At 55.4% G+C, this 20,670-nt stretch overlaps 1 protein-coding gene across 2 annotated transcripts; it reads left to right on the top strand.

Annotated features, from left to right (window-relative positions):
- The first annotated feature begins 3,840 nt into the window (after positions 1-3,840).
- BEST4 (bestrophin 4) lies at positions 3,841-19,983 on the top strand. 2 transcript variants are annotated; one of them, XM_045028897.1, is made up of 10 exons: positions 3,841-4,403; positions 8,077-8,254; positions 8,826-8,920; positions 11,407-11,640; positions 12,999-13,153; positions 13,309-13,386; positions 14,131-14,289; positions 16,229-16,309; positions 17,521-17,675; positions 18,515-19,983. In XM_045028897.1, exons 1-10 carry the CDS (start codon positions 4,301-4,303, stop codon positions 18,915-18,917), a joined length of 1,641 nt encoding a protein of 546 aa, XP_044884832.1. In that variant the 5' UTR covers positions 3,841-4,300; the 3' UTR covers positions 18,918-19,983. The 2 variants fall into 2 exon arrangements, with proteins under 2 accessions (XP_044884832.1, XP_044884833.1); XM_045028898.1 differs by lacking the exons at positions 8,077-8,254; positions 8,826-8,920.
- The last annotated feature ends 687 nt before the right edge of the window (positions 19,984-20,670 follow it).

Here is a 20,670-nt window from a genome sequence, read left to right as displayed (position 1 = left end):
CGGAGCCGTCAGCGCGGCCCCGCGGGCAGGAGGCAGCCAGAGACAGGTCACGGGCATGGGGAGCGGGAAGCCCTTGGTCGGCCGAGCCCCAAGAACGAGGTGGTGGCATTGACGGGTTGGGTCAGGTTTTGGTCTCCCTCAGGCTTGAAAATTAGACCCAAGCAGGCCTCTGCCAGGTTCCCACCCCTGGCCTGGGGTCTGGGTAGAGGCCAGGGCACGGGTTCTGCTCCTGCCTTCGGGGTGCAGGTCGGGAATATCTCCATCAAAGCCACTGGGGTGACCCGGCAGCAAAACCGGCATGAGTGGGAGGAGAATCAGGCCCTGGAAATCCAAGGCTGCGCTGCTGGGGACAGAGCAGGGTCACTGGGGGAAGAGGAGGGACCCAACGGTGAGGTGTCTTCACAGCCCTTGCTGTCCAGAGACGGGCAGTGCTTCTCAGAGAGTCCCTGCAGGGCAGAGAGGGAACCGGCCACAGCTCCTGGTACCCCAACTCAACGGCACTAATCAAGAACAGTGCCCGGGGGCACGAGGGTGGCAGCAGACCTGAGCTCCCAGCTCCTGGCCCTTTAACATCTGGGAGGTGAGTCATTATTGTAAAACGCTGGAAAGACGCAAAGCAGGACAAGCCAGCTCCCCGCTCCCCTTGGCTCAGGCTAAGGAGCTCAGGATCTGGCCCTGCGTGTGTGGTTTATGGGGCAGCCGGTCACCACGCCCACCCTGCTGCCGCAAGAGTCGCTGACAACAGCCCCATGTCCTGTGGCTCCAGGGCTCCCTAGGCCTGAGCATGGCAGGGGTGTGGGCTAGTGGCCGGAGCACAGGAGTGGGAGCCAGGAACACCACATTCTAATTCCTCTTCTGCCACTTCCTGTCTGGGGGGCTGTGGGCACATCTGCTCCTCTCTGTGCCCCTTGCTGCTCTGTGGGGTGAAGCTGACACGGCCCCCGGGGGGCTTCATTCAGCGTGCAGAGCCGTGTGACGCTGAGAAGTGCCAAGCTAAGCAGGCTTTGCAGCTGGCCGGCCCTGCTGCTGGGCCACACGGGTGTCAGCCTCAGACAAGGGCCAGATCCAGCCACAACCACCCAGTCCCCAAACCCTTGCCTGGCCTCTCTGGCTCATGCTTCCAGGGGCCCCAGTGCAGAGCTGTGTCAGGGCCACAGGCTGTGTGGGGAGGCAGGCGGCTGGTGAGGGGCATTTTATCCTTGTTGGAGTAATGAGGATCTCCTGGTTTTCCTCCTTTGAACCCCAGCCGCGTGCCCACCCCTCCTCGCTGCCACTGCCTTCCCGCCAGCTGTTGGGGACGCAGTGGGATGGGATTCCCAGTGGAGGCACTCCAGGCTGCCCTGGAACCAGCCAGAGGCACGCCCAGAGCTCCTGCCCTGCCCCTGGCACTGAGCGTGGGCCGCAGGGTGCAGACCTCACCCACTGGGACAGCCATGAACCGGCCCTGCCTGCAGCCAGCTGCCATGCTGCTGGAGCCAGGGCAAGCCAGCAAAGGGGACCCCTCCCCGAGGGCCACAGGCAAAGCAGCTGAGGATGAAGGATGGTTTTATGAGCAGCCATAATAGCTTCAACCCGAAGCCAACTTTTCTTGGCGATTGACTCCACAGCTTATCTTTATGAGGCCTGTGACACTAACAGCCGCGGCCGCTGCTGGGATCCCGCCTCCTATCCCAGGGGACGTGCGGAGGAGCCCCGTTCCCACTCGGGCCAGCCCACGTCGCTCTGTGCAGGGCAGCGTCTTGAGCCAGGCCGATGCTTTCACAGGGGGTTCAGCCTCCCTGGGGACAGCGTCAGCAGTGTCTGTGTATCCCTCCCACCGCTGCGGGCTTCTCCTGGGCCGCCCAGCCCTGCAATGGGTGACTTGCACCCTTTGCACAGGGAAGCTGTCACCAGAGCAGGCCTGCTGTAAATAAGGGCTGTTTACCAACCTCCTCTCTGAACTGTGCTCCAGTGGGAAAGAGGAGATGGGAGCAGAGGGGTTGTAAATCATCCCCCACCCAGTGCAGGGCCAAGGCAGAGTTCAAGGGCTACGTCCACTGACCCCTGCAAGCGAAGGAAGACATGAGCATAGGCTGAACCCCCGAGCCCTTCACTCCAGCTGCCACGGCTCCTCCTTGGAAGAGTCGCTGCGGCCAGTGCAAAGAATCCGGGCACGCAAAGGCTCAAGGAGGCAGAGGATGAAATGAGACGGGAGGGAGCAAGGGTTGTGCAGGGGATGGAGCAGCAGGGCTGCCCAAAGGGGGGGGGGGCAAGTGGGGCAATTTGCCCCAGGCCCCACAGGGACCCCCACAAGAATATAGGATTCTATAGTATTGCAACTTTTTTTAATGGAAAGGGCCCCCCAAAATTGCTTTGCCCCAGACCCCCTCAATCCTCTGGGCAGCCCTGTGGAGCAGTGGGTGGCAGGGAGTTAATTCCTTCCTTTCTCCAAGGGCACCAGGCTCTGGGAACTGAGACGTCCCAGGACGCCAGGGAAAGGAGCGGACTAGGCTGGCGTTAACCCCTTGTGGAGAGACGTACTGGCCCCAGGAAGGAATGGGGGTGTTACGGGGAACGTTTCATTAACATTCACTCAGCCTCAGCACTGGAAGGCCAAGCAGGTTCACCCGACACACCCCAAACCTGCAGCCCTCTCCTGGGGAACTGACTAGCTCCCAAGGTGACCTGCTCCAGCGTGGCCTGGATCTCCCATAACCCTCAGGCCGGATTCTCCCCTAGCTCCCACAGCTTCAGCGGGTGCAAAGATCTGAGTGGGGACAGGGGGAAGAAAGGGGTGCAGGATGCTGACTCCAACTGGCCTTATCAGCCATACCAGCACCAGCACTAGAGGTAAGGCAGGGCTGTGAGATGAGAAAGATCCAAGGAACACGTGCTCAGAAATCTCCGCTTGGCAAGGAGCAGCTCCCACCCCATATGTTGTTGCTTTGTTTTGATTTGAGCATTTATTTATATCCCATCAGTGCTTTCCTCCAGGGGTTTACTTCAGGGTAAGTGCGAAACATGCAGCAGTGAGGGGGATTAGCACAGCGGAGATGCTCAGGCGATACACGGTTTCCTTCCAGAAGGGTCTGAGGAACGGAAGAGTCTTTTAAACCACAGCACCTGGATAGCTCAGCTTCTTCCCCGCCTCGCAGAAATAAAAAATGGTTCACAAGATAATGCATTTAGTTCTCTCAATGCCAGTTAAATATATTTAAGACCCACAGGGGCTGCAGAAAAATATACTTAATCTGCATATGTAAATTATACAAAGAAATTGCAAATCAGTCTTTAATGGGATCTAAGACGTTTCAAAATATCTTCATTAACATGCTCTGACTAGCAGGTCAGTACCCCGAGGGCGATCCCTGCGGATTCCAGCAGGAAATGCAGCTGGAGGACACATCCAGGCAGGAAGGTGAGAGCATTACCGGGACATGGATGCCACGCTAGAAAGCAAACCCCAGAAAGCTCCTGGGCTGGCCGGACATTCTTTGTGCATCTGCCTGCAGCTGCAGTGCTGGTCATCCTAGCTGGACATGTTAGGTTTCCATCACGCCTGCTTCATTACGTTGTGTTTTGTTATCCCCCGCCCCGGCGGAGGCAGGGCACTGTAACTAGTTTAGCAGTGTGGTAGCCTCAAGAGACTGGAAGCTATTTTACATTCCATGGCAGCTTTCCTTTTTAATCTCCAGGGGAGTTAGTTCAAATCCACCGTGCTGTGAGAAACTGGCTCCTCTCTAGCACTGAACAAACATGGTCACTTCCCCCCAAGGGCACCCAACTCAGTCATTCAATAAAGAGATGCTTGAGGGATGCCAAACTCATCAGAGTCTCAAAGCCCCAATGGGTGCCTGTGAACAGAGCAGCCAGCTCCTGGGCGGAGGTCACTCTGCTGGCACCCTGCCTTGGTTTCCCCACTTTCGGGGCTCCCTCACTCACTCAAGCTACCCAACAAACTCTTCTCTGGTTCAGCTACTGCCCTGCTCCCCAGGCGGGTTTTTTAAAAGAACAAAACCATTTCCTAAAACAAAGTTTCTTAAAATCCCCATCAAGTCTGCACTCCCCATCTTTCCTGTGATGACGGGGGTGGAGGGGTGTCACCCAGGCTGTCCCTGCCTGCAGCCTCTTTCTGAAGACTCAGGACTCCCTACGGGGAGCCTACTCACTACCCACCTCACCCTAGTTCTCTCTCCCTGGGCTGCCCCCTCCGTGCAGTTCCCTGCTGTTCTTTATCAGGGAACCAGCCCCTCCCGACTCAGCTGGTTCTACTGATTAATCGCCACACCCCATCCCAGGTGTGACAGGCAGGGCTAATTAGATGGGTCATACAGGCCTGGTCCAGCTCTTAAAAGGCCAGGCTGCCCCAGCACAGTGCAGAAGAATCCAATGCCTTCAGGGTTCCTGGGCAGAGAAGTGGAAAGGTTGGTTGGAGCTTTTCTTCTGTGCTCAGTGAAGTGAAGGGAGGTGAATCTGGCTCACCAAAAATCATGAGATTGGCTTTAAAATCATGAGATTATGTAAAAATAATCAATGTGGGCTTTGTTTTATTTGCCTTCAGCTTTTTGAGCCTTTAGGGTGTGCTGGGGGTCACATTTTGAAGCTTTCTCCTCAGCCATGAGGGCTAAAAAGTTACTTTTTCTTAAAGAATGGAGGTGGAAACCATCACAGATCCACCTGACTCCAGGCGCTGGGGCTTTAAGGAAAACAAGAATTGTCATGAGACTCCTGACAAAATCATGAGAGTTGGCAACGCTGAGGAAGAATACGCCCTAGTGCTTTAGCGCTAACGCTGTGGATGCTGCTAGCATGTTCTCTCTCGAGGGCCTTGTCGGTTTAGCTGAGCTCATTTTTAAGCCATGTGTGGACACAATTACTTCAGTATAAGAGGGACTTATTTTGCTTTTGCTTCTTCCTATTCGCACTTGAATTAAACTGATACAGCAGTTCTCCGGCTGTGGGTGGGGACCCCAAAGTGGGTCACTCACGACCCCATTTTAATGGGGGTGCCGGGGCTGACGTTAGACTTGCTGGGGCCCAGGGCCAAGCCCCACTGCCCGGGGCCAAAGCCCAGCCTGAGGACTTCAGCCCTTGGTGGGGGGCTCAGGGTTACAGGCCCCCTGCCTGAGGACTTCAGCCCTTGGTGGGGGGCTCAGGGTTACAGGCCCCCTGCCTGAGGACTTCAGCCCTTGGTGGGGGGCTCAGGGTTACAGGCCCCCTGCCTGAGGACTTCAGCCCTTGGTGGGGGGCTCAGGGTTACAGGCCCCCTGCCTGAGGACTTCAGCCCTTGGTGGGGGGCTCAGGGTTACAGGCCCCCTGCCTGAGGACTTCAGCCCTTGGTGGGGGGCTCAGGGTTACAGGCCCCCTGCCTGAGGACTTCAGCCCTTGGTGGGGGGCTCAGGGTTACAGGCCCCCAGCCTGGGGCTGAGGCCCTTGGTGGGGGGCTCAGGGTTACAGGCCCCTGCCTGGGGCTGAGGCCCAGGGGCTATGGCTTTGCCCCCACCCCCCAGCTGCGGTGGTGGGGCTTGGGCTTTGGCCCTGACCCCCTGCCCAGGGTGGGCTCAGGCTTCGGTCCCCACCTCCTGGGGTCAGGTAGTGATTTTTGTTGTCAGAAAGGGGGTGCGGTGCAGGGAAGTTTGAGAACCCCTGAGCTAACACAAAAACCAAACAGCAACAACCACAAGACGGTTGGTCTGGAATAAGAGGTTTGTAGTAGTTGAATGAAATCAATTGAAATGCTCAGTTTAGGTTAAACTGGCACAATTTTAAATCATTGCTTAAAACCAGGGCTCAGAGTAGGAGGGAAATTGGGCTGGTCACCTACTCCAGCTCTGCTCCTAACCCCAAAATCCACCACAGCCCCAGAGGAGCTGGATGCTTCGGCTGCAATAGTCAGCAATGAAAGTGTTAATGTTCCAATGTTCACTGTTGTCGTTAGGCTCCAGAATAAACCCACATTCACGCCCTTAGAACCATTGTCTCTGTCTCCTTGCAGACGGGAGGGGGTGTCAGGTTACCTTCACAAGGTTTCTTTGCAACAAGAAAGGCTAGAAACTTTAATTAAAAAAAACAATCCAAATCTTAAATTCTGCTGAATCTTATGGGAGCAAAGAGTGGCACAGAGCAGCAGCCTGATCTCTCTCTGCATGACCCTGCTTGGAAGTCTTGAGCATGCACTATCTGCACATCACGGCCTGCCACACGCAATCAAAACCAGGCATTTTCCAGGCCTGGGTTCCCTATAACCAGAGCCATCTGCCACGGTTTCCCTCCAGCGTGGATGGAAGCTACAAGCATTGCCTCTGCATTAGGGTCAGCTGGTCCTCCCAGCGCCATCCCACAGTGCAGCACTTCATGTGTGGAAATGACCCAGAGGTCCCTGCTCCTGGCAGCAATGCCTGGCGCTACTGGGGAGGTTGAGCCGGAAGCCCAGGATGCATCTGTGCATGGGTCTCTCCTGAATCTCTGCTACAAGGGGAGTTAGCAGGCAATGCCCATTTGATGTTAGTGGCCATGTGCCAGGCAGGCCTGCGTGAGGACAGCAGGACAATCTGGGACTGTTGTGAGGCAGAGTGCTGGCTATACCTCGCCAGAGGGGCTCAGTTAAATTCAGAACACAACTCTACAGCCGGAAGAGGCATGGCTGGTGTGACCCTCCCTGTGAGTTCCCTGTTCTCTGCCTGGCGATAACCCCCAATCCATCACCCTGAGGAATGCGGTTTATGAGCCATGGGGAGGTATTTAAAGGGAGAACGTAAAGGCTCTGTCGCTGCCTGGACGCTGGTGGGACAAAAAGGGACAGGCTGGACTCCTGGTGCAGGTAAGAGGTTCTCCCATCAAGGGGAGCAGCAACTGGTGTGGGTAGGAGCGGGGGGTCCGAGGGCCGTTCATTTGTGAATGTCACCCTTGAAGTAGTTCTGGACTAGCAGTGTCTTGTAGGGGAGCGTGTGGGAGAATCAGCTGTTACCACTAACCGGCTCTTGGAACAGAAACAAATCGTGTGTATTCTCCATGCTAGTGTCTGAGCCGAAGCTGCACTGTTTTCCTTAAATGGTTTTAAGAGGGACTCTGGGAAGCAAGGTGGGAAGGTGGAGGGATCACCACCTTGTTTGGGCTGCATTCCCTTTCCCTGGATACTGCTAAACCATCCCAGGCAGGGGCTGACTTTTACCCTGCCTGAAGAGCAGGTGTTCACCCAACTGCACCATACGGCATGGGTATTCCCCAGAGCGAGACCCCCCTGAGTAAGGGCTTCTGTGCCCGCCAGCCTCCCTCCAAACCAGGCCCTGCACCAGTTGTGGGTTTACATGTGAAGCAGGGAGAGTGTCACTTCAATAATGGCCAGGCTGCAGCCTAGAGCTATCTATTATAGCCGTGTTACATGGGGTGAGTGGCTGTAACTCCACTGAGCGCAGCCCAGTTGTATCTGATCACAGCTGGGCTGAATTGGAACCAATCTGTACTAATAAAACTGGCCTTATGAAGAGATGCATCTGCTCAGCTGGTACTGTCTGCTAACATCAGGTACTGCTGTGCAGGTGTGTGCACTCACCTGGGTATTGATCAGCTGGTGCCATCTAGTAACAGTTGTTGCTCTGGGTGTGCATGCTCTTGCACATGTACGGTTTCCCCACCAACATCATGGTGGGTCATCACCAGGGATGGAACACAGGACCCTCAGCATGAGCCTCTACCACCTGAGCTAAAAGATGTAGTAGATTCTTAGCCTCTTATGTGGAACAACCACTAGAGGGCGACAGAGACGTGTGCGCCTAGCGTGGCTTACACATGCGCCGCCCACTGTCTGGGGTGTGTCGCGTGGTGTGCATCGAGGCGCACGCCTGCCCCTTGGTGGCTGAACGAGCATGGCTCGCAGTTGGCTGACGAGTGTGGCGTCTGCGGCCAGGGATGATTATGAGGCCAGCACTGGAAATGCGTCTGGCCGCTGGACCCCAGCCTGATGGCCCGAAGTGGGCTCAGGCTCAGTCTCTGACCTCCAGCCAGGGCACTTGAGACAGCAGAGCTTCCTACTCACAAGTGGAGCTCCAGCGAGGCGGAGGGGGAATCTCACTCTAACGCCGTCTCTCCCCGCTGCAGCCCAGAGCGGGCGGAGGCAGGCAGCCATGACAGTCTCCTACACGCTGAAGGTGGCCAATGCCCAGTTCGGGGGCTTCTCCAAGCTGCTCTTCAGGTGGAAGGGGAGCATCTACAAACTGCTCTACAAGGAGTTCCTTGTCTTTGTCATGCTGTACGCGATGCTGAGCATCACTTACCGGTGAGTATGTGGAACGGCTTCCCCACATGGGCTGCCCACACTCCAGGGACAGAACCCAGGACCTGTGGAGAAGGATTGATTTCATGAGCCAGCAGCAGTAGTAGGCTGTTCCTTCTCGTGCAGCAGTCAGTCTGTTTCACTTGCACACGGACTTGCTGGAAATACCTGTGTCCTTTACCCACTTGTGGTTGCTGCGTCTCTTTTATTAACCCCGTTTCTGCTGATGGACAGTGCCTGCCATTAGAGTATCCATCCACTTAACTGGAAAACATCTGGAAATACTAGTCTCAGGGAAAACCTGTCACTGGAGAGATCCTGCAGGGCCCCATCAGTGAAAGATCCCTGGCTTGGCACGTGACAGCCGGAGTGGAAACTCTTTAAGAAATATACCACAGGGAGCCATCCATCACAGGGTCACTGGGGGAGCGAGAGAGCAGGGAGGAGGTAGCGCTCCTGTGAAGGGGCAGTGAGAGGAAGGGGAATCTGAAGATGAGCACAGAGGAGTTGGAGGACCCAGGCAATAACGCACACCGGGGTGAGCGCCTGATCCCGGCCCTTTGTGTCCCTGCAGGCGGCTGCTGACTGAAGAGCAGAAGCGGGTCTATGTGAAAGTGGCTCAGTACTGCAACCGCTCCACGGACCTCATCCCCATGTCCTTCGTCCTGGGTAAAGTGCCCCCTCCTGGGTCTCCCTCTTTCTTTTCCATCCTTAGTGCCCGGTTAAGGCTGGAGCGAATGGATCAGGTGGGCCAGGGCATGAGTCATGGAAGGGACCCTGATTCTTTGGCCCCAGAAACACATGGGCAGTTAGCCCAGTTCAGGTGACAATAATCATTTGCACCTTTCACCCCAGGATCTCAAAGCACCTGCCACAGGAGGGGCAGCACTATCATCCCCATTATATTACAGACGAGCAAACCGAGCGCCCGGCACAGCATATCAGAGGCAGACCCAGGGCTAGAACCCAGGCATCCTGCCTCCAGCCACTTGACCACACTTCCTCCCACTACAGTCCATTCGGCCTCTCTAGTCCCCCTGCAGCATTCTCCTTCACATGTTCTGCTGAGCTGTTATGTAGCACTGCTGTTCTGCCCCAGAGGTGGCTGCATTTCAGCGACCCCCGTGGATAAGTGCAGCACATTTAGGATCCTGCAAAAATGTGAGGGACGGTTGTATGTGTGAGCAGAGGGCACGGCTAGGAGGGCGGGGTGAGAGGGGGCCCCGAGCAGGAGTGGGGAGACTGGAGAACGGGAGCGAGGGGTTAATGATTAGACATTTCCCGGATAAAAGAAGCCCTCGCCCAGCCAAAGCTTCCCCTGCTGGGAGGTGTTTGTGGGAATGCAGTGGTGCCCCTGACCAGCTCTCCCCACCCCGCTGTGCCTTGGGAACGGGCTTATCTCTGACAGGTGACTGGCATGTTATTTAGTGCCCCCCTGCCCCTCCCTTGTGCAGGAGAAATGAGGAACTTCTTTGCTCCTTTCTGAGAGGTGACTCCTGCAGCAGCTAGCCTGATGAGCTCGGGTGGCTGCCTGCCCGCCCTCGGGCTGCCCCCTGGTGCCCAGGCCTGATATTCACCCCTGTGCAGAGAGCTAGCTGGCTGGCACAAGGTGTGCGCACCAACAGGGTGAATTAATTTCACCCTGTCTGAGCATCCCTGAAAGGGATCAGCTGATGGCTCTACCAGCTGTTCCCTCAGGGATTCCAGTCTTTTCACTGCTCTTTACAAAATCTCTTCTAAGGAATTCAGCCAGAGTCTGGCTAAATGCTTGAGCTGTTCATTCAAGCCCAGCTGTAGGTTATCGGATGTCAGTCCTGAGCCTTCCGCTATTGCCAGGGGAAATGAGTCAAAGGAAAAGCACAATGTCCCTCCAAACAGCTCAGCTCCTCTTTATCTCTCCTGCCACAGAGAAATCCGTCTCCCACAGAAACCAGACAAACATGGTGACCGGGTGTCTTCCCACTCCTGTCTCTTTTCTAGCCACGAACCGCTCGGAGCCCGTCTTCTGCTTACCTACCTTGTGCAATTTATGTACAGCGGTCTCCCCACCAACCTTACAAACTTGTGCAGCTCTGTACTTACAGCTGCATGCAACCCTTAGTGCACACAGCCCTGGAGGGGGGAGATAGAAGGTTTCTGAGAGGCAGAGGGCTCTGGCTCCGAGAGTGGGTAGGTGGGTGGGTCAGTCATGTTGCTTCTCTCTGCTCTAGTCTATCCCCCTGCTCTTCCTTCCCGTGCCTCTTCTACTTTCTGGGCTCATGAGTTAATTAGCCTTGTCGTGATCTCCTGCCCATCCCCCGTTAGGCCCAGCTTTGCCAGAGCGATGGAATTAATTGATGGTCCAGTGATCAGAGTCCTGGTACCGTTGTCACAGGCGGAAACTGACAGGTCTCCTGCCTGCCGAGGAGAAAATCTCTCTCTTCTTTACAGTGTGTGGAAAGGGTGGAGCATTCCTGGCCCTGCCCCCGCCCCCAAACGCCAGCTTTGTTTCTGCGTTGGGAATATGAGCTATGCGAGGTCTGCTTTGCCCTGGCTTCCGTGTGGACCTTTTGGTTCTTACGTGAAGGGGGAACAAAGAGTTTTCGCCCTGCTGTTGCTCAGGCTTGGCTTAGACTTGGATTCAAAGGGCTGATGTTAACATGCGGGCTAACACCTTCCAACTAATGCATTGGAGAAGGCTTCTAGGGTGAAGGCCTCAGACATGCTGAACGGGTCACGTTAAGGCTAGTGGAGGACGGATAGGTTTTCACTCACCCAGTTTAGCGGATGTTGAAGGCAATGGGCCAGATTTTCAAAGAGCTTGAGAGAGGGACCTAGTGGGATTTCCAGAAGCACTTGTCAGTCTCGCTAGGTGCCTAGATTCCTTTGGAAATGGGGCCCCATGAGCCTTGTCTGCACTTGTTTTTTCAAACCTGTCCGTTAGCACACGTGAGCTCACATCCCATCTAGACAAGGCAACACAGCAACGTCCGCCACTGCAGCTCTGCCAGGCCCTCACGCTCAGCACAACCTGCACGTCACCGGACGCCATCCCTAGTTAACGAACCCATTTGCTCCTGTCTCTCTCATTGCTGGGCCTCCGATGCTCAGCTGCAGCTGCCGGCGCTGCCTCCCCAGCTAGTAACCGTGCCCCCGTGGGCTGTCTCCTTGGGCAGGTTTTTACGTCACGCTGATCGTGAACCGGTGGTGGGCTCAGTACACCAGCATCCCGCTGCCTGACCAGCTGATGTGCGTCATCTCCAGCACCGTCCACGGGAAGGATGAAAAGGGGAGGATCCTGCGGCGCTCGCTCATCCGTTACGCCAACTTATCCTCCGTGCTCATCCTGCGCTCTGTCAGCACCAGGGTGCTCAAGAGGTTTCCAACCATGGACCATTTGGTAGAAGCAGGTAAGCTCATCTCAGGGCCTGAGCAGAGCACTGATGCGTTGGTTAGTTTCCAGGCTACAGCCAGCAACTATCTGCCTAAGGCGCAGCCAAGGCTGAAGTTAAGGTCAGTGTCCAGGGAAAGCCTAGCTTGGCAGGGTGTTTTCTTGCACGGACAATTTCCTGTCCCCCTCCCATCCCGAGGGACCCACTTCTCCCTCTGCTTTGTACCCTCATGAGGCCTGATTTTACTCCTGCCAGCAGCCTGGAGCAATGCAAGGCAGTCTCTGCGGCAGCTGCAGACTCGGAGCAAGCAGGGACTGGAAGCTGAACCCAGTGCCCCAGGTGGCTGAGCAGAATGCTAGCCACAGGGGCACCCCGCCCCTGCTAGCCCAGGGAGCAATGGGGAGGGGGTGGGGCCTGGCAGAAGTTAATGGCAAAACTCGCCTTGACTTCCACGGGGCCAGGATTTCAGGGTGGGATTGGAAATCTCGGTGCTCCTGCTGGGAATCAGCCTCCCCTGCTACAATCCCAGCTGAGGCCATGGTGCCTGTTCTCCACCAGGCATAAGAGCGCGGTCACTCCTGAGCCTATCCCAGCAGCAGGCCATGATGTGCTCAGTGGTGGCCTTGGAGTCTCCTACTCCTGCCACTGAACGTAGACTCTAGGGGCCATTTCTCCAGGGGTCTGGAATCTGTGACCCTGGAGCGACTCCTTCCTGGGCAACCAGGAGGCCAGGTTAGCAGTGAAACCACATCTAGTTCATCACCAGTTACTGAGGCAGAGGGATGGAACTGGTTCCAGAGGATCCCCATGGCTGGCTGAGTCACAGAAAGAGGGCTGGACAGCTCCGGGGGTGGTGCTGGGAGGCAGAGCTCAGATCCAGCCCAAGTCTGTAGTAACTGGGAGTTGCTATCAGCTGATGGCTGCCTGGTGGCCTGTGTGAAATGAGCTTTGGTCTCAATCCACTTCCTGATAAGAACAGGGGTGCCCATCACAAAACCCACCCCACACAACCAACTCCCTTGCTGGCAGAGAGATCAAGGTTTTTACGTCACGCTGATGGTGAACCGGTGGTGGGCCCTGTACACCAGCATCCCGCTGAGAGATCAAGCAGAGAGATCAAGGACTGAGTGGGTCATGGAGACTGATCTGCCTCCTGGAGAGGGTGTCCCCCATCTCAAGATGGGTGCACCTTGATGGGGCACCGTGTGGGGAGCTTGCCCTGCTGCTGCCCGCACCGTATCTGTTCTGAGGATTGAGGGCTGCTGCAACCAGGCCAGACAGCCTGGTCCCTCTCACCAGTGCTGAGCAGGGGCCAAGCAAGGGGTTGGAAAAGGGACCCTGAGTCTCTACCCTACCTGCCATCTCCCACGCTGCAGGCTTCATGACACAGGAAGAGCGCAAGAAGTTTGAGAGCCTCCACTCGGACTTTAACAAGTACTGGATCCCCTGCGTGTGGTTCACCAACCTGGCTGCCCAGGCGAGGCGAGACGGGCGGGTCAGGGACGACGTGGCCCTCCGCTTACTCATAGATGTAAGTTTGGGGGGGACTGGAAAGTCAAGGGATGGGAGGGGATGTGGCTCTGGGGGCTTGTTGCTGGGATCTGGGGTGTCAGCTGCTGGTGGGGGGAGCTTGTCCAAGGCTGCTGTCACCCAGGTGATAACCCCCCCATTCCCCGCTCTGCATAGGAGCTGAATCTGTACCGTGCCAAATGCAGCATGTTGTTCCACTACGACTGGATCAGCATCCCACTGGTGTACACACAGGTCAGTGAGCGCCCGGCCTTCGGCTCACCCTCCATTCCCAACCCTCCACTGGGATCCGGAGGTGGGAACCACATGGCCCATGGAAACTGACCCCTCCAGCCTGCCCCATCTCAGCAAGGGAATCAAAGCGACAGCTCCCTTCCCTGCCAACCAAACACCCTTCACATGTAAGCCGCTTCAGGCTAGTTCTACAGGGTTGAGATTACCTTTTACATGCAGCATCTTCAGAGCACTTGTGGGGCCCTGGGGGCTGACCCATGGTGAGGTAGATCCATGTCTTCCTAGATACAACTTGAATTTCTCTATTACTTTTCATCCCAAAGCATTTGGCGCTTCACCCACCACTACACTGCATCCACCTCTGGGGTGGGGTGCAGCAGCTATTTAACAGCACACAGCAACATTGGACAAGCGGGGGTTCAAACAGGGAGGGAAGAAGGATCCCGTTTCCTAATGAAACTGTAGGAAGAGTGTAGAGCGGCAGCATGGAATCACCCCGGGTCGGAATTTGGCCAGTATACCAACTTACACAGCACAGCTACTCTTGTGAGACGTGCCACAGACTCTTTCACGCTCACCAGTGGTGGGATCTCAGTGTTACTCTCATCTATCTCCGTCTGCCAAACTCTATCTAGTCTCATTTTCCAAAGCAGTAGTTCCCGCTTTAGGATTTCCCATGTGCACTGGGACTAGCCAGCGGCTCCTCCCCACCCGGCTCTGGCTAACGGAGTGCCTCTGCTGCAGGTAGTCACAATCGCTGTCTATTCCTTCTTCGCCTTCTGTGTGATCGGGCGGCAGTTTCTGGAGCCCCTGGACCCAGAGCAGGATCAGGACCGGGATCTGGATCTGTACGTCCCTCTGACCACCCTCCTGCAGTTCTTCTTCTATGCCGGCTGGCTGAAGGTGAGCACGTTCCTGGCGCAGGACCCTGCCGGGCACCAGCGTGGTGGGAGATCTGACCTTGCCCCTGGTTGTCAGACTTCCATGCAGCCCCTATCCCCCCTGTGAACACGACGTGGGGCATTGGGGGATGTCAGGGGAATCAATGAGGGGCCCTTCACTTCTAGGTCACTGTGATGCTCCCCAGGGGCACCCACTGCCTGCCCTTAGCATGAAGCAGCTTTGTCTGTCTCTGCCAGGGTTCAGCTCCCTGAAACCAACAACCTCTGGCCCCGCAAGCCCCTGCTTCTGGGTCTCTGCAGACTCACCCTCTCTGTGCAGGCTCGTGCTAAGTTACACACAGCCACCCCCAAGTCCTCACGGCGCTCCTCGCAGCGCGCAGCACCTGCCCCGGACGCTCCTAGGCACCAGGCTCGCTGTCCGGAAAGAGAACAGTGCGCACGTCACCTCGGTGAATCCAGTGAGGAGTCGCACTTCACTTGACACTACGAGTTATTTCTAACACAAATACGTTTATTGGCAAAGACCCGAGGTCCAAAGAGCCAAATGAGTCATGAGCAAGAATATTAGCAGCAGGACGTTTACGCGGAAAACAGCAGGATAACAGGCTTAGCAGAGTCAAAATTTAACTGTAACAGCTCACATCCTTGTCTAAAGTAGTTTCTCATCTTCAGCGATATTTCCCAGCGTGACCAGGTCAGATTTGCAGTATATAGGCACAATGATTAAAATCGCATCAGTATATGTATTTCACAGTGATATGAATGACCAACATGATCCTGGCTTTCACTGGAGCCCTTGCAAGGCCCCAGGGCCATCCTTAGGCATACGCAACTGCCTAGGGCACTATGAAATTTGGGGCACCAAATTGCCCCAAATTTCATGGTGCCCTAGGCAGCTGCATGCTGCATACGTGGCAGCACCAACCCCAGTGACCAGCCCTATCCCTTGGCCAGCGCCCCCCTGCAAGGGGCAGGGCTGTCCCTAGGGGGTTGTGGGGCCCTGGACAACTCCCTCCACCCTGCCTCTTACCTGCCCCCCCCCAGTCCTCCGGGCCACTCTGGGCCTGTGGGGCCCCCAAAAGTTGCCCCCACAGCTTCTGCCTCCCAGACCTTGGGGAGGGGGGGTGGGGGCTGCATAGGGCACCCAAATGGCTAGGGACGGCCCTGCAAGGCCCCGTCGTTTAGGGCTAAATCCTATGAAAGCGATCTGTTAGGCGCAGCGAGTGTTTCAGCCGTTAGGAGTTGCTGACACCGAGCTGTGAACCCTTTGCCAACTGGCAGCAATGAGCTTGTGTCTCGCAGTCACAGGTGTGGATGCAACCCAGGGGAGCGAGTCTTTCCGATCTGACGGACTCAGTGAGAGATGAATTGGGATCTTGGCCCAATACCTAGTGGGAGAAGTGTCCTCCTCACGCAACTTAGTTCTCTCTGACTGGCCCCCTCTTGTGGACCTTTGAGCAATGACAGAATGGGCCCCTGGGACTGAGCTCCCCTCTCTGCCCTGGAAGGGGTCTCTCCAGCTCAGGGCAGATGTGTCTCAGCATCAGGGAAGATTACAGCACCACTTCCCATCTGTACCTCTTCTGCGGGCAAGCAGAGGCCTCCAGGGCTGCAAATCCCTGCTTAAGAGGCTCCTTTTCGGTAAAGCCTTCAAGTGAAAATCCACCACCGAAATGAGGAGAAAGAGAAAAGATCAGAAAGCAAGTGCCCACATCTCTCAGACTGGTGTATTCAGATGCATAGTCCACATCCTCATCCACATTTGTACTATGATCTCCTTGGGGAAGGGACGGGTTATGTACACACTACGCAGCCCCTAATGCGCCAGTGGCCATCATAGTAACAGCTTGCAGTGCAGCGTGTTTCACAAGCATCAGAGACCCCTTAGCCTGGTGTCTGAGTGCGTGTGTCTCATGGGGTGTTCTGCCTTCATTCTCCAGGTCGCAGAACAGATCATTAACCCATTTGGAGAGGATGACGATGACTTTGAAACTAACAAGCTGATCGACAGGAACTTGCAGGTGCGTCCCGTCCCTCCAAAGGGGCTGTGGTGTAGACAGGTGTGCCGGCCGGGAGCACATCTTCGACGCCTCGGGGGCTGTTCCATCAAACTGGAATAATCAGGGCTGCACAGAGATGCTACAGGCCAGGATTAGGGGCAGGACAGGAAGCCTTTTGCCTCCAAGTCAGATTCAAATCCAGCCCTTGTATAGGCGTTCCGAGGTTCCTAGATCCAGTGAACTGGGGCTCTCAGCAGGCAGATGTCCACATCACAAAACTGACATCACAAGTGATCCTCATTGGCATTGCAGTGGAGAAGACACAGAATGAATGGGCTGTATCTGAACTTCAACTTTGGGGTCTCTCCAGAACAGGGGTGAAGCTGAGCCCCAGGGGATGGTGCCCGTGTGACAGGGAGAAGCTAGCGCTGCTAACACCCATGCGGTGGGTGGCAGACATCAGCCTCTGGGATTAAATAGGCTGCACCATGCACCAGCCATAAAAAAATCCACAGGAGAAATGGAAACAAATAAAGGAGAAACGCTAGGAAAGTGTGGAGCCGGAGGATTGTTCCATCACAGAATGCTTCTCCCTGGTGCCCAGTTCTGCCCCCACTGCCTTTGGCTGGAGTGGGTACAGGATGAGACCCTGTGCGAATGCAGCCTCCAGGTCTGACTCTATACTCAGGCAACATCCTCACTGGAGTGAGGGGGAGTTTTGCCTTCGATGCACAAAACGTGTCAGGGTCACCCTCGTGGCCTGCCTTCTCTCGCAGCACCCCCGCATGGGCACTGCTAACAAACAGACAATGGTCCCAAGGGATACGCAAAATAGAAGGGTCTCTGCCCCTCCTGCGATCCCCTTCCGCCTGCTGAGTGCTGACCCTCCCTGCTTCCTCCCGGGATGCCCAGCTCCTACCTGAGCTGCTGCTCCTCAGGGCTCCCTCCCTGGAGCCTTTCCCCCAATCTAGATCCTTATTCCCAGTCTCTCTCCAGGCCACCTGCCTAGGGTTTGGCCCACTCCCAGGCCTACCCCCTTAGCCCTTTCTGGAAATCAACCGATGCTTCCCCAGCTGGCTCTGATAACTGAATTGAAACCCCTGATGCCAGAGCATCAGATCAGCTGATCCCTCACAGGCAAGACTGCGCCCCACTCCCCTTAAAGACCCAACCAGCCTGTGGCATGCTCTGTTCCTCCTTTTGAAGCTGAGCCTGCCCTTTGCCGCCCTTAGGTGTCCCTGCTCTCCGTGGATGACATGTACCAGAACCTGCCTCTGACAGGGAAGGACAAATACTGGAATGAATCCACAGCTCAGCCGCCTTACACCATTGCCACAGCTGCCGAGACCTTGAAGCCCTCCTTCCTGGGATCCACCTTCGATATGCGGTAAGGGCAGCAGGATCATTCAGAACGAAAACAGCAGCTTTCCTGAAGCAGCAGCTATGGCCGAGAGCCTCTGGGATTGCTCTGAAGGGTGGTTTGGACCTGAAAAGCCACTCTAAAAAGGGCCCTGCGGGCTCCCCTTTCTTGCCTCTCAGTCACACCAGATCAGATTTACTCAGTTTACAAGTAGGAAAGTGATTTTTCTAATAACTACTTGTGTCACAAACTGAGCCTGGAATCTAAGAGGCAAGCTGGGGGGTGGGGAGTTCTAGCTTGTGCCTCATCCATTTATAAAGATCTGCAGGTCAAATTCTGCCCTTAGTTACACCTAAGTGAACCCCGTTGTCTGCAGGGGTAATTGAGGGCAGAACATGAAGACAATTGGGTGCACTAGAGTAAGTGAGGGAAGACTCTGGTCTGAATAATCTGAATTATTTACCAAGCTGCATGAACTAGGAAGAACCCAGCCTGCAGTGAGATTGCAGGGCTTGTAGTCAGGGAAAACATCTCTTACTTTACCAAGCAAATTTGGTGCAGAATCATCTGGCTCTGCACTGGGAGCGTGTCTCACTCTTGATGATGCATGAGCCAAAAGAGACTCCAGCTCCCTTGGCGTTGAGCTAACAGGAGTAAAAACCGCCGCCTAGGCAGCGGCTCTGGCTCCAGGATGCACAGGAGCAGGTCTGTGAGGGAGACGGGGCTACTTTGAGTAACAATTTTTCTTATGCTAACCCCGTTCAATTGCGTTTGGGAACTTGGTTTGTGAGGCGAGGGGCGACAGCAGCCCTCGCTCCAGTTGCCAAACACAGAGCTCGTGCCCTAATCCCACGCTCCTTCCCCAGGATGAGCGACGACCCGGAGCAGAGCCAGCAGGTGGAGGCCTCACCCAGCCTGCCCCGCATGCACACGCCCTTGCTCAACCGCTTCCTGACCGCAGCCGCCTCCCCCGCCGTCAGCCTGAAGAATTTCGGGAGGAGCAACCGGGCCCACCACCACCTTTTGCGTCTGAGGGGCGAGGGCGGCTTCCCCTCTCCCAACCCCCGCCGCGGCGAGGACCCCGAATTGGTGGGCCGCATCGAGGAGGAAGAGACGGAAGATGAGGCCAGCGAGCCCCCCACACCCGGCACCCGCCTCAAGGTACCCAGCCGGCTGGAAGCCTCACAGGGGCCTCGGAAGGAGAACCCCCAGATCCGAGTGAGGCAGCCCTCCGACGAGAGCATCGACATTGACCAGTCGGCTGCCTAGAGGCAGCAAGCTCAGCGTGCCTCGTCACTCCACTCTCAGTGCGAGCTGCGCCCCCGGCATCTGCCCTCTAGGCCTGGCAGCTCTTGGGATAGTGCCGCCAGCTAAGGGCCTGATCCAAAACCCACTGAAATAAAGGGAAAGACTCCCCCTGGCTCAGTGGGCATTGGAGCAGGTCCCTAGGGCCAGAAGCCAGACTGGAGTGATGAGCTCAAATGCAGCAAAGGGTTCGATAAGGATCATGCTCTACAGAAAGCCCCATCGCCAGTTCCCCATCACATCCCTCCGGTTGCCACAGCCCAACTGTTAGATTCAGTGGGTGACAAAGAACCAAACTGAGGGACACAGGAGAAATATTCATACCGGAAACTTAAAATGCTGCGAGACACTTCCCATGAGGGTAAATAAATCTCTCCCTAGCCTCAGCTGTGTGATCCTTTGTTGCGGATGTCAATCGTTTTCAACAATACAAACTCAGGGACATCAAATGTGTGTGGCACACAGGGATCAGTCAGGCTAAAATAAGACGGGCAAGAGGGATTCTTGTCTGAATCATTCAGTCTTTCAGCTGGAGCCATCATTTGACTGACTTGCGCCTCCCTCACGCCTGCCTAGGCATTTGTTAGGTTTGAGAGGGTAAGGTCAGAAGGGACCACTATCTAGCATGAGCACATGCACCCGCCCACTAGCCTCACAACCAAAACGAGACTAAACGATTACAGCCCACAGATCGTATTACATGATATTTAAAAACAAACTTTTTAACCTGGTTTAAGCGATTTGGCGTTTTTGTAATGGGATGATGTAGTGATCAGAACAAGTTCCATGAAAATCACACAGTGATCACGGATGAGAAATCAAGCCTTCAAAATTTGGAAATGCAAAGTTCAGGATGAAAATCCTCCCCTCCCCCCGAGCTTAAAATGGGCTATTTTTCTAGCATACAGCATGGAATACCCACCCCCCAAACCACATATCACTACACAGGTGATATGGCAGAGTCTTCTAATGGGATTTTGTAAAGTCTCAATGAAATCTACAAAAAACAAGCCATGTTTGAAGAAAACTGGCTCATACCTTTAAATGTTTGTAGCTTTTAAATGAAACAAGATAAAATATTTCCATTTGGCTCCTAGTATAGAGCATTTCAGGGCAGCTGTCTCTTTTCCCAGGCTTTGTGTACATGTATAGGGCTATTTCAAAGCTCTGTTATTAATAAACTAGCATCCCCTAGAGTTTGCAACAGGTTACACACATTGTGTGACTTTGGGGAACTGCAGAGGTAGTGTGCCCCCTACAGGCTGCTGCTGCAGTAGCTACACCAGCCTGGTCCCATTCCAGATTTCCAAGCCCCAGCCTCTTTGGGGACTTGTAAACCCACATCTTGGATCTGAGATGGTCTCTCCAGTATACCCTCCTGTCACAGAGTGGGGGGGAGTCAGGGCCCTGCACCCCCAGCTTCCTGCGATTCACCAGGACTCTTAGCCAGCCAGTAAAGCAGGTGGTTTATTTAGACGCCAGGAACACAGTCCAAATCAGGTATTGCCGGTACAGACAACAGGATCCTCCCCAGTTAGGTCCATCTTGGGGTCCCAGGAGCACCACAGCCCCCTTAGGGGGTCAGAGCCCTGTCTGGGCTTCCCTCCATTCCCCAGCCACCTCCTGAAACCCTCACTTTCCAGCGTCTCCTCCCCCAGCCTTTGTTCAGCTTCCTGGGCAGAGGTGTCACCTGGCCTCTAACCCCTTCCTGGGTTCT

This window comes from Mauremys mutica, chromosome 8, assembly GCF_020497125.1.
Source record: "Mauremys mutica isolate MM-2020 ecotype Southern chromosome 8, ASM2049712v1, whole genome shotgun sequence".
NCBI lineage: Eukaryota > Metazoa > Chordata > Testudines > Geoemydidae > Mauremys > Mauremys mutica.
This window is presented reverse-complemented; position numbering and strand designations above follow the sequence as displayed.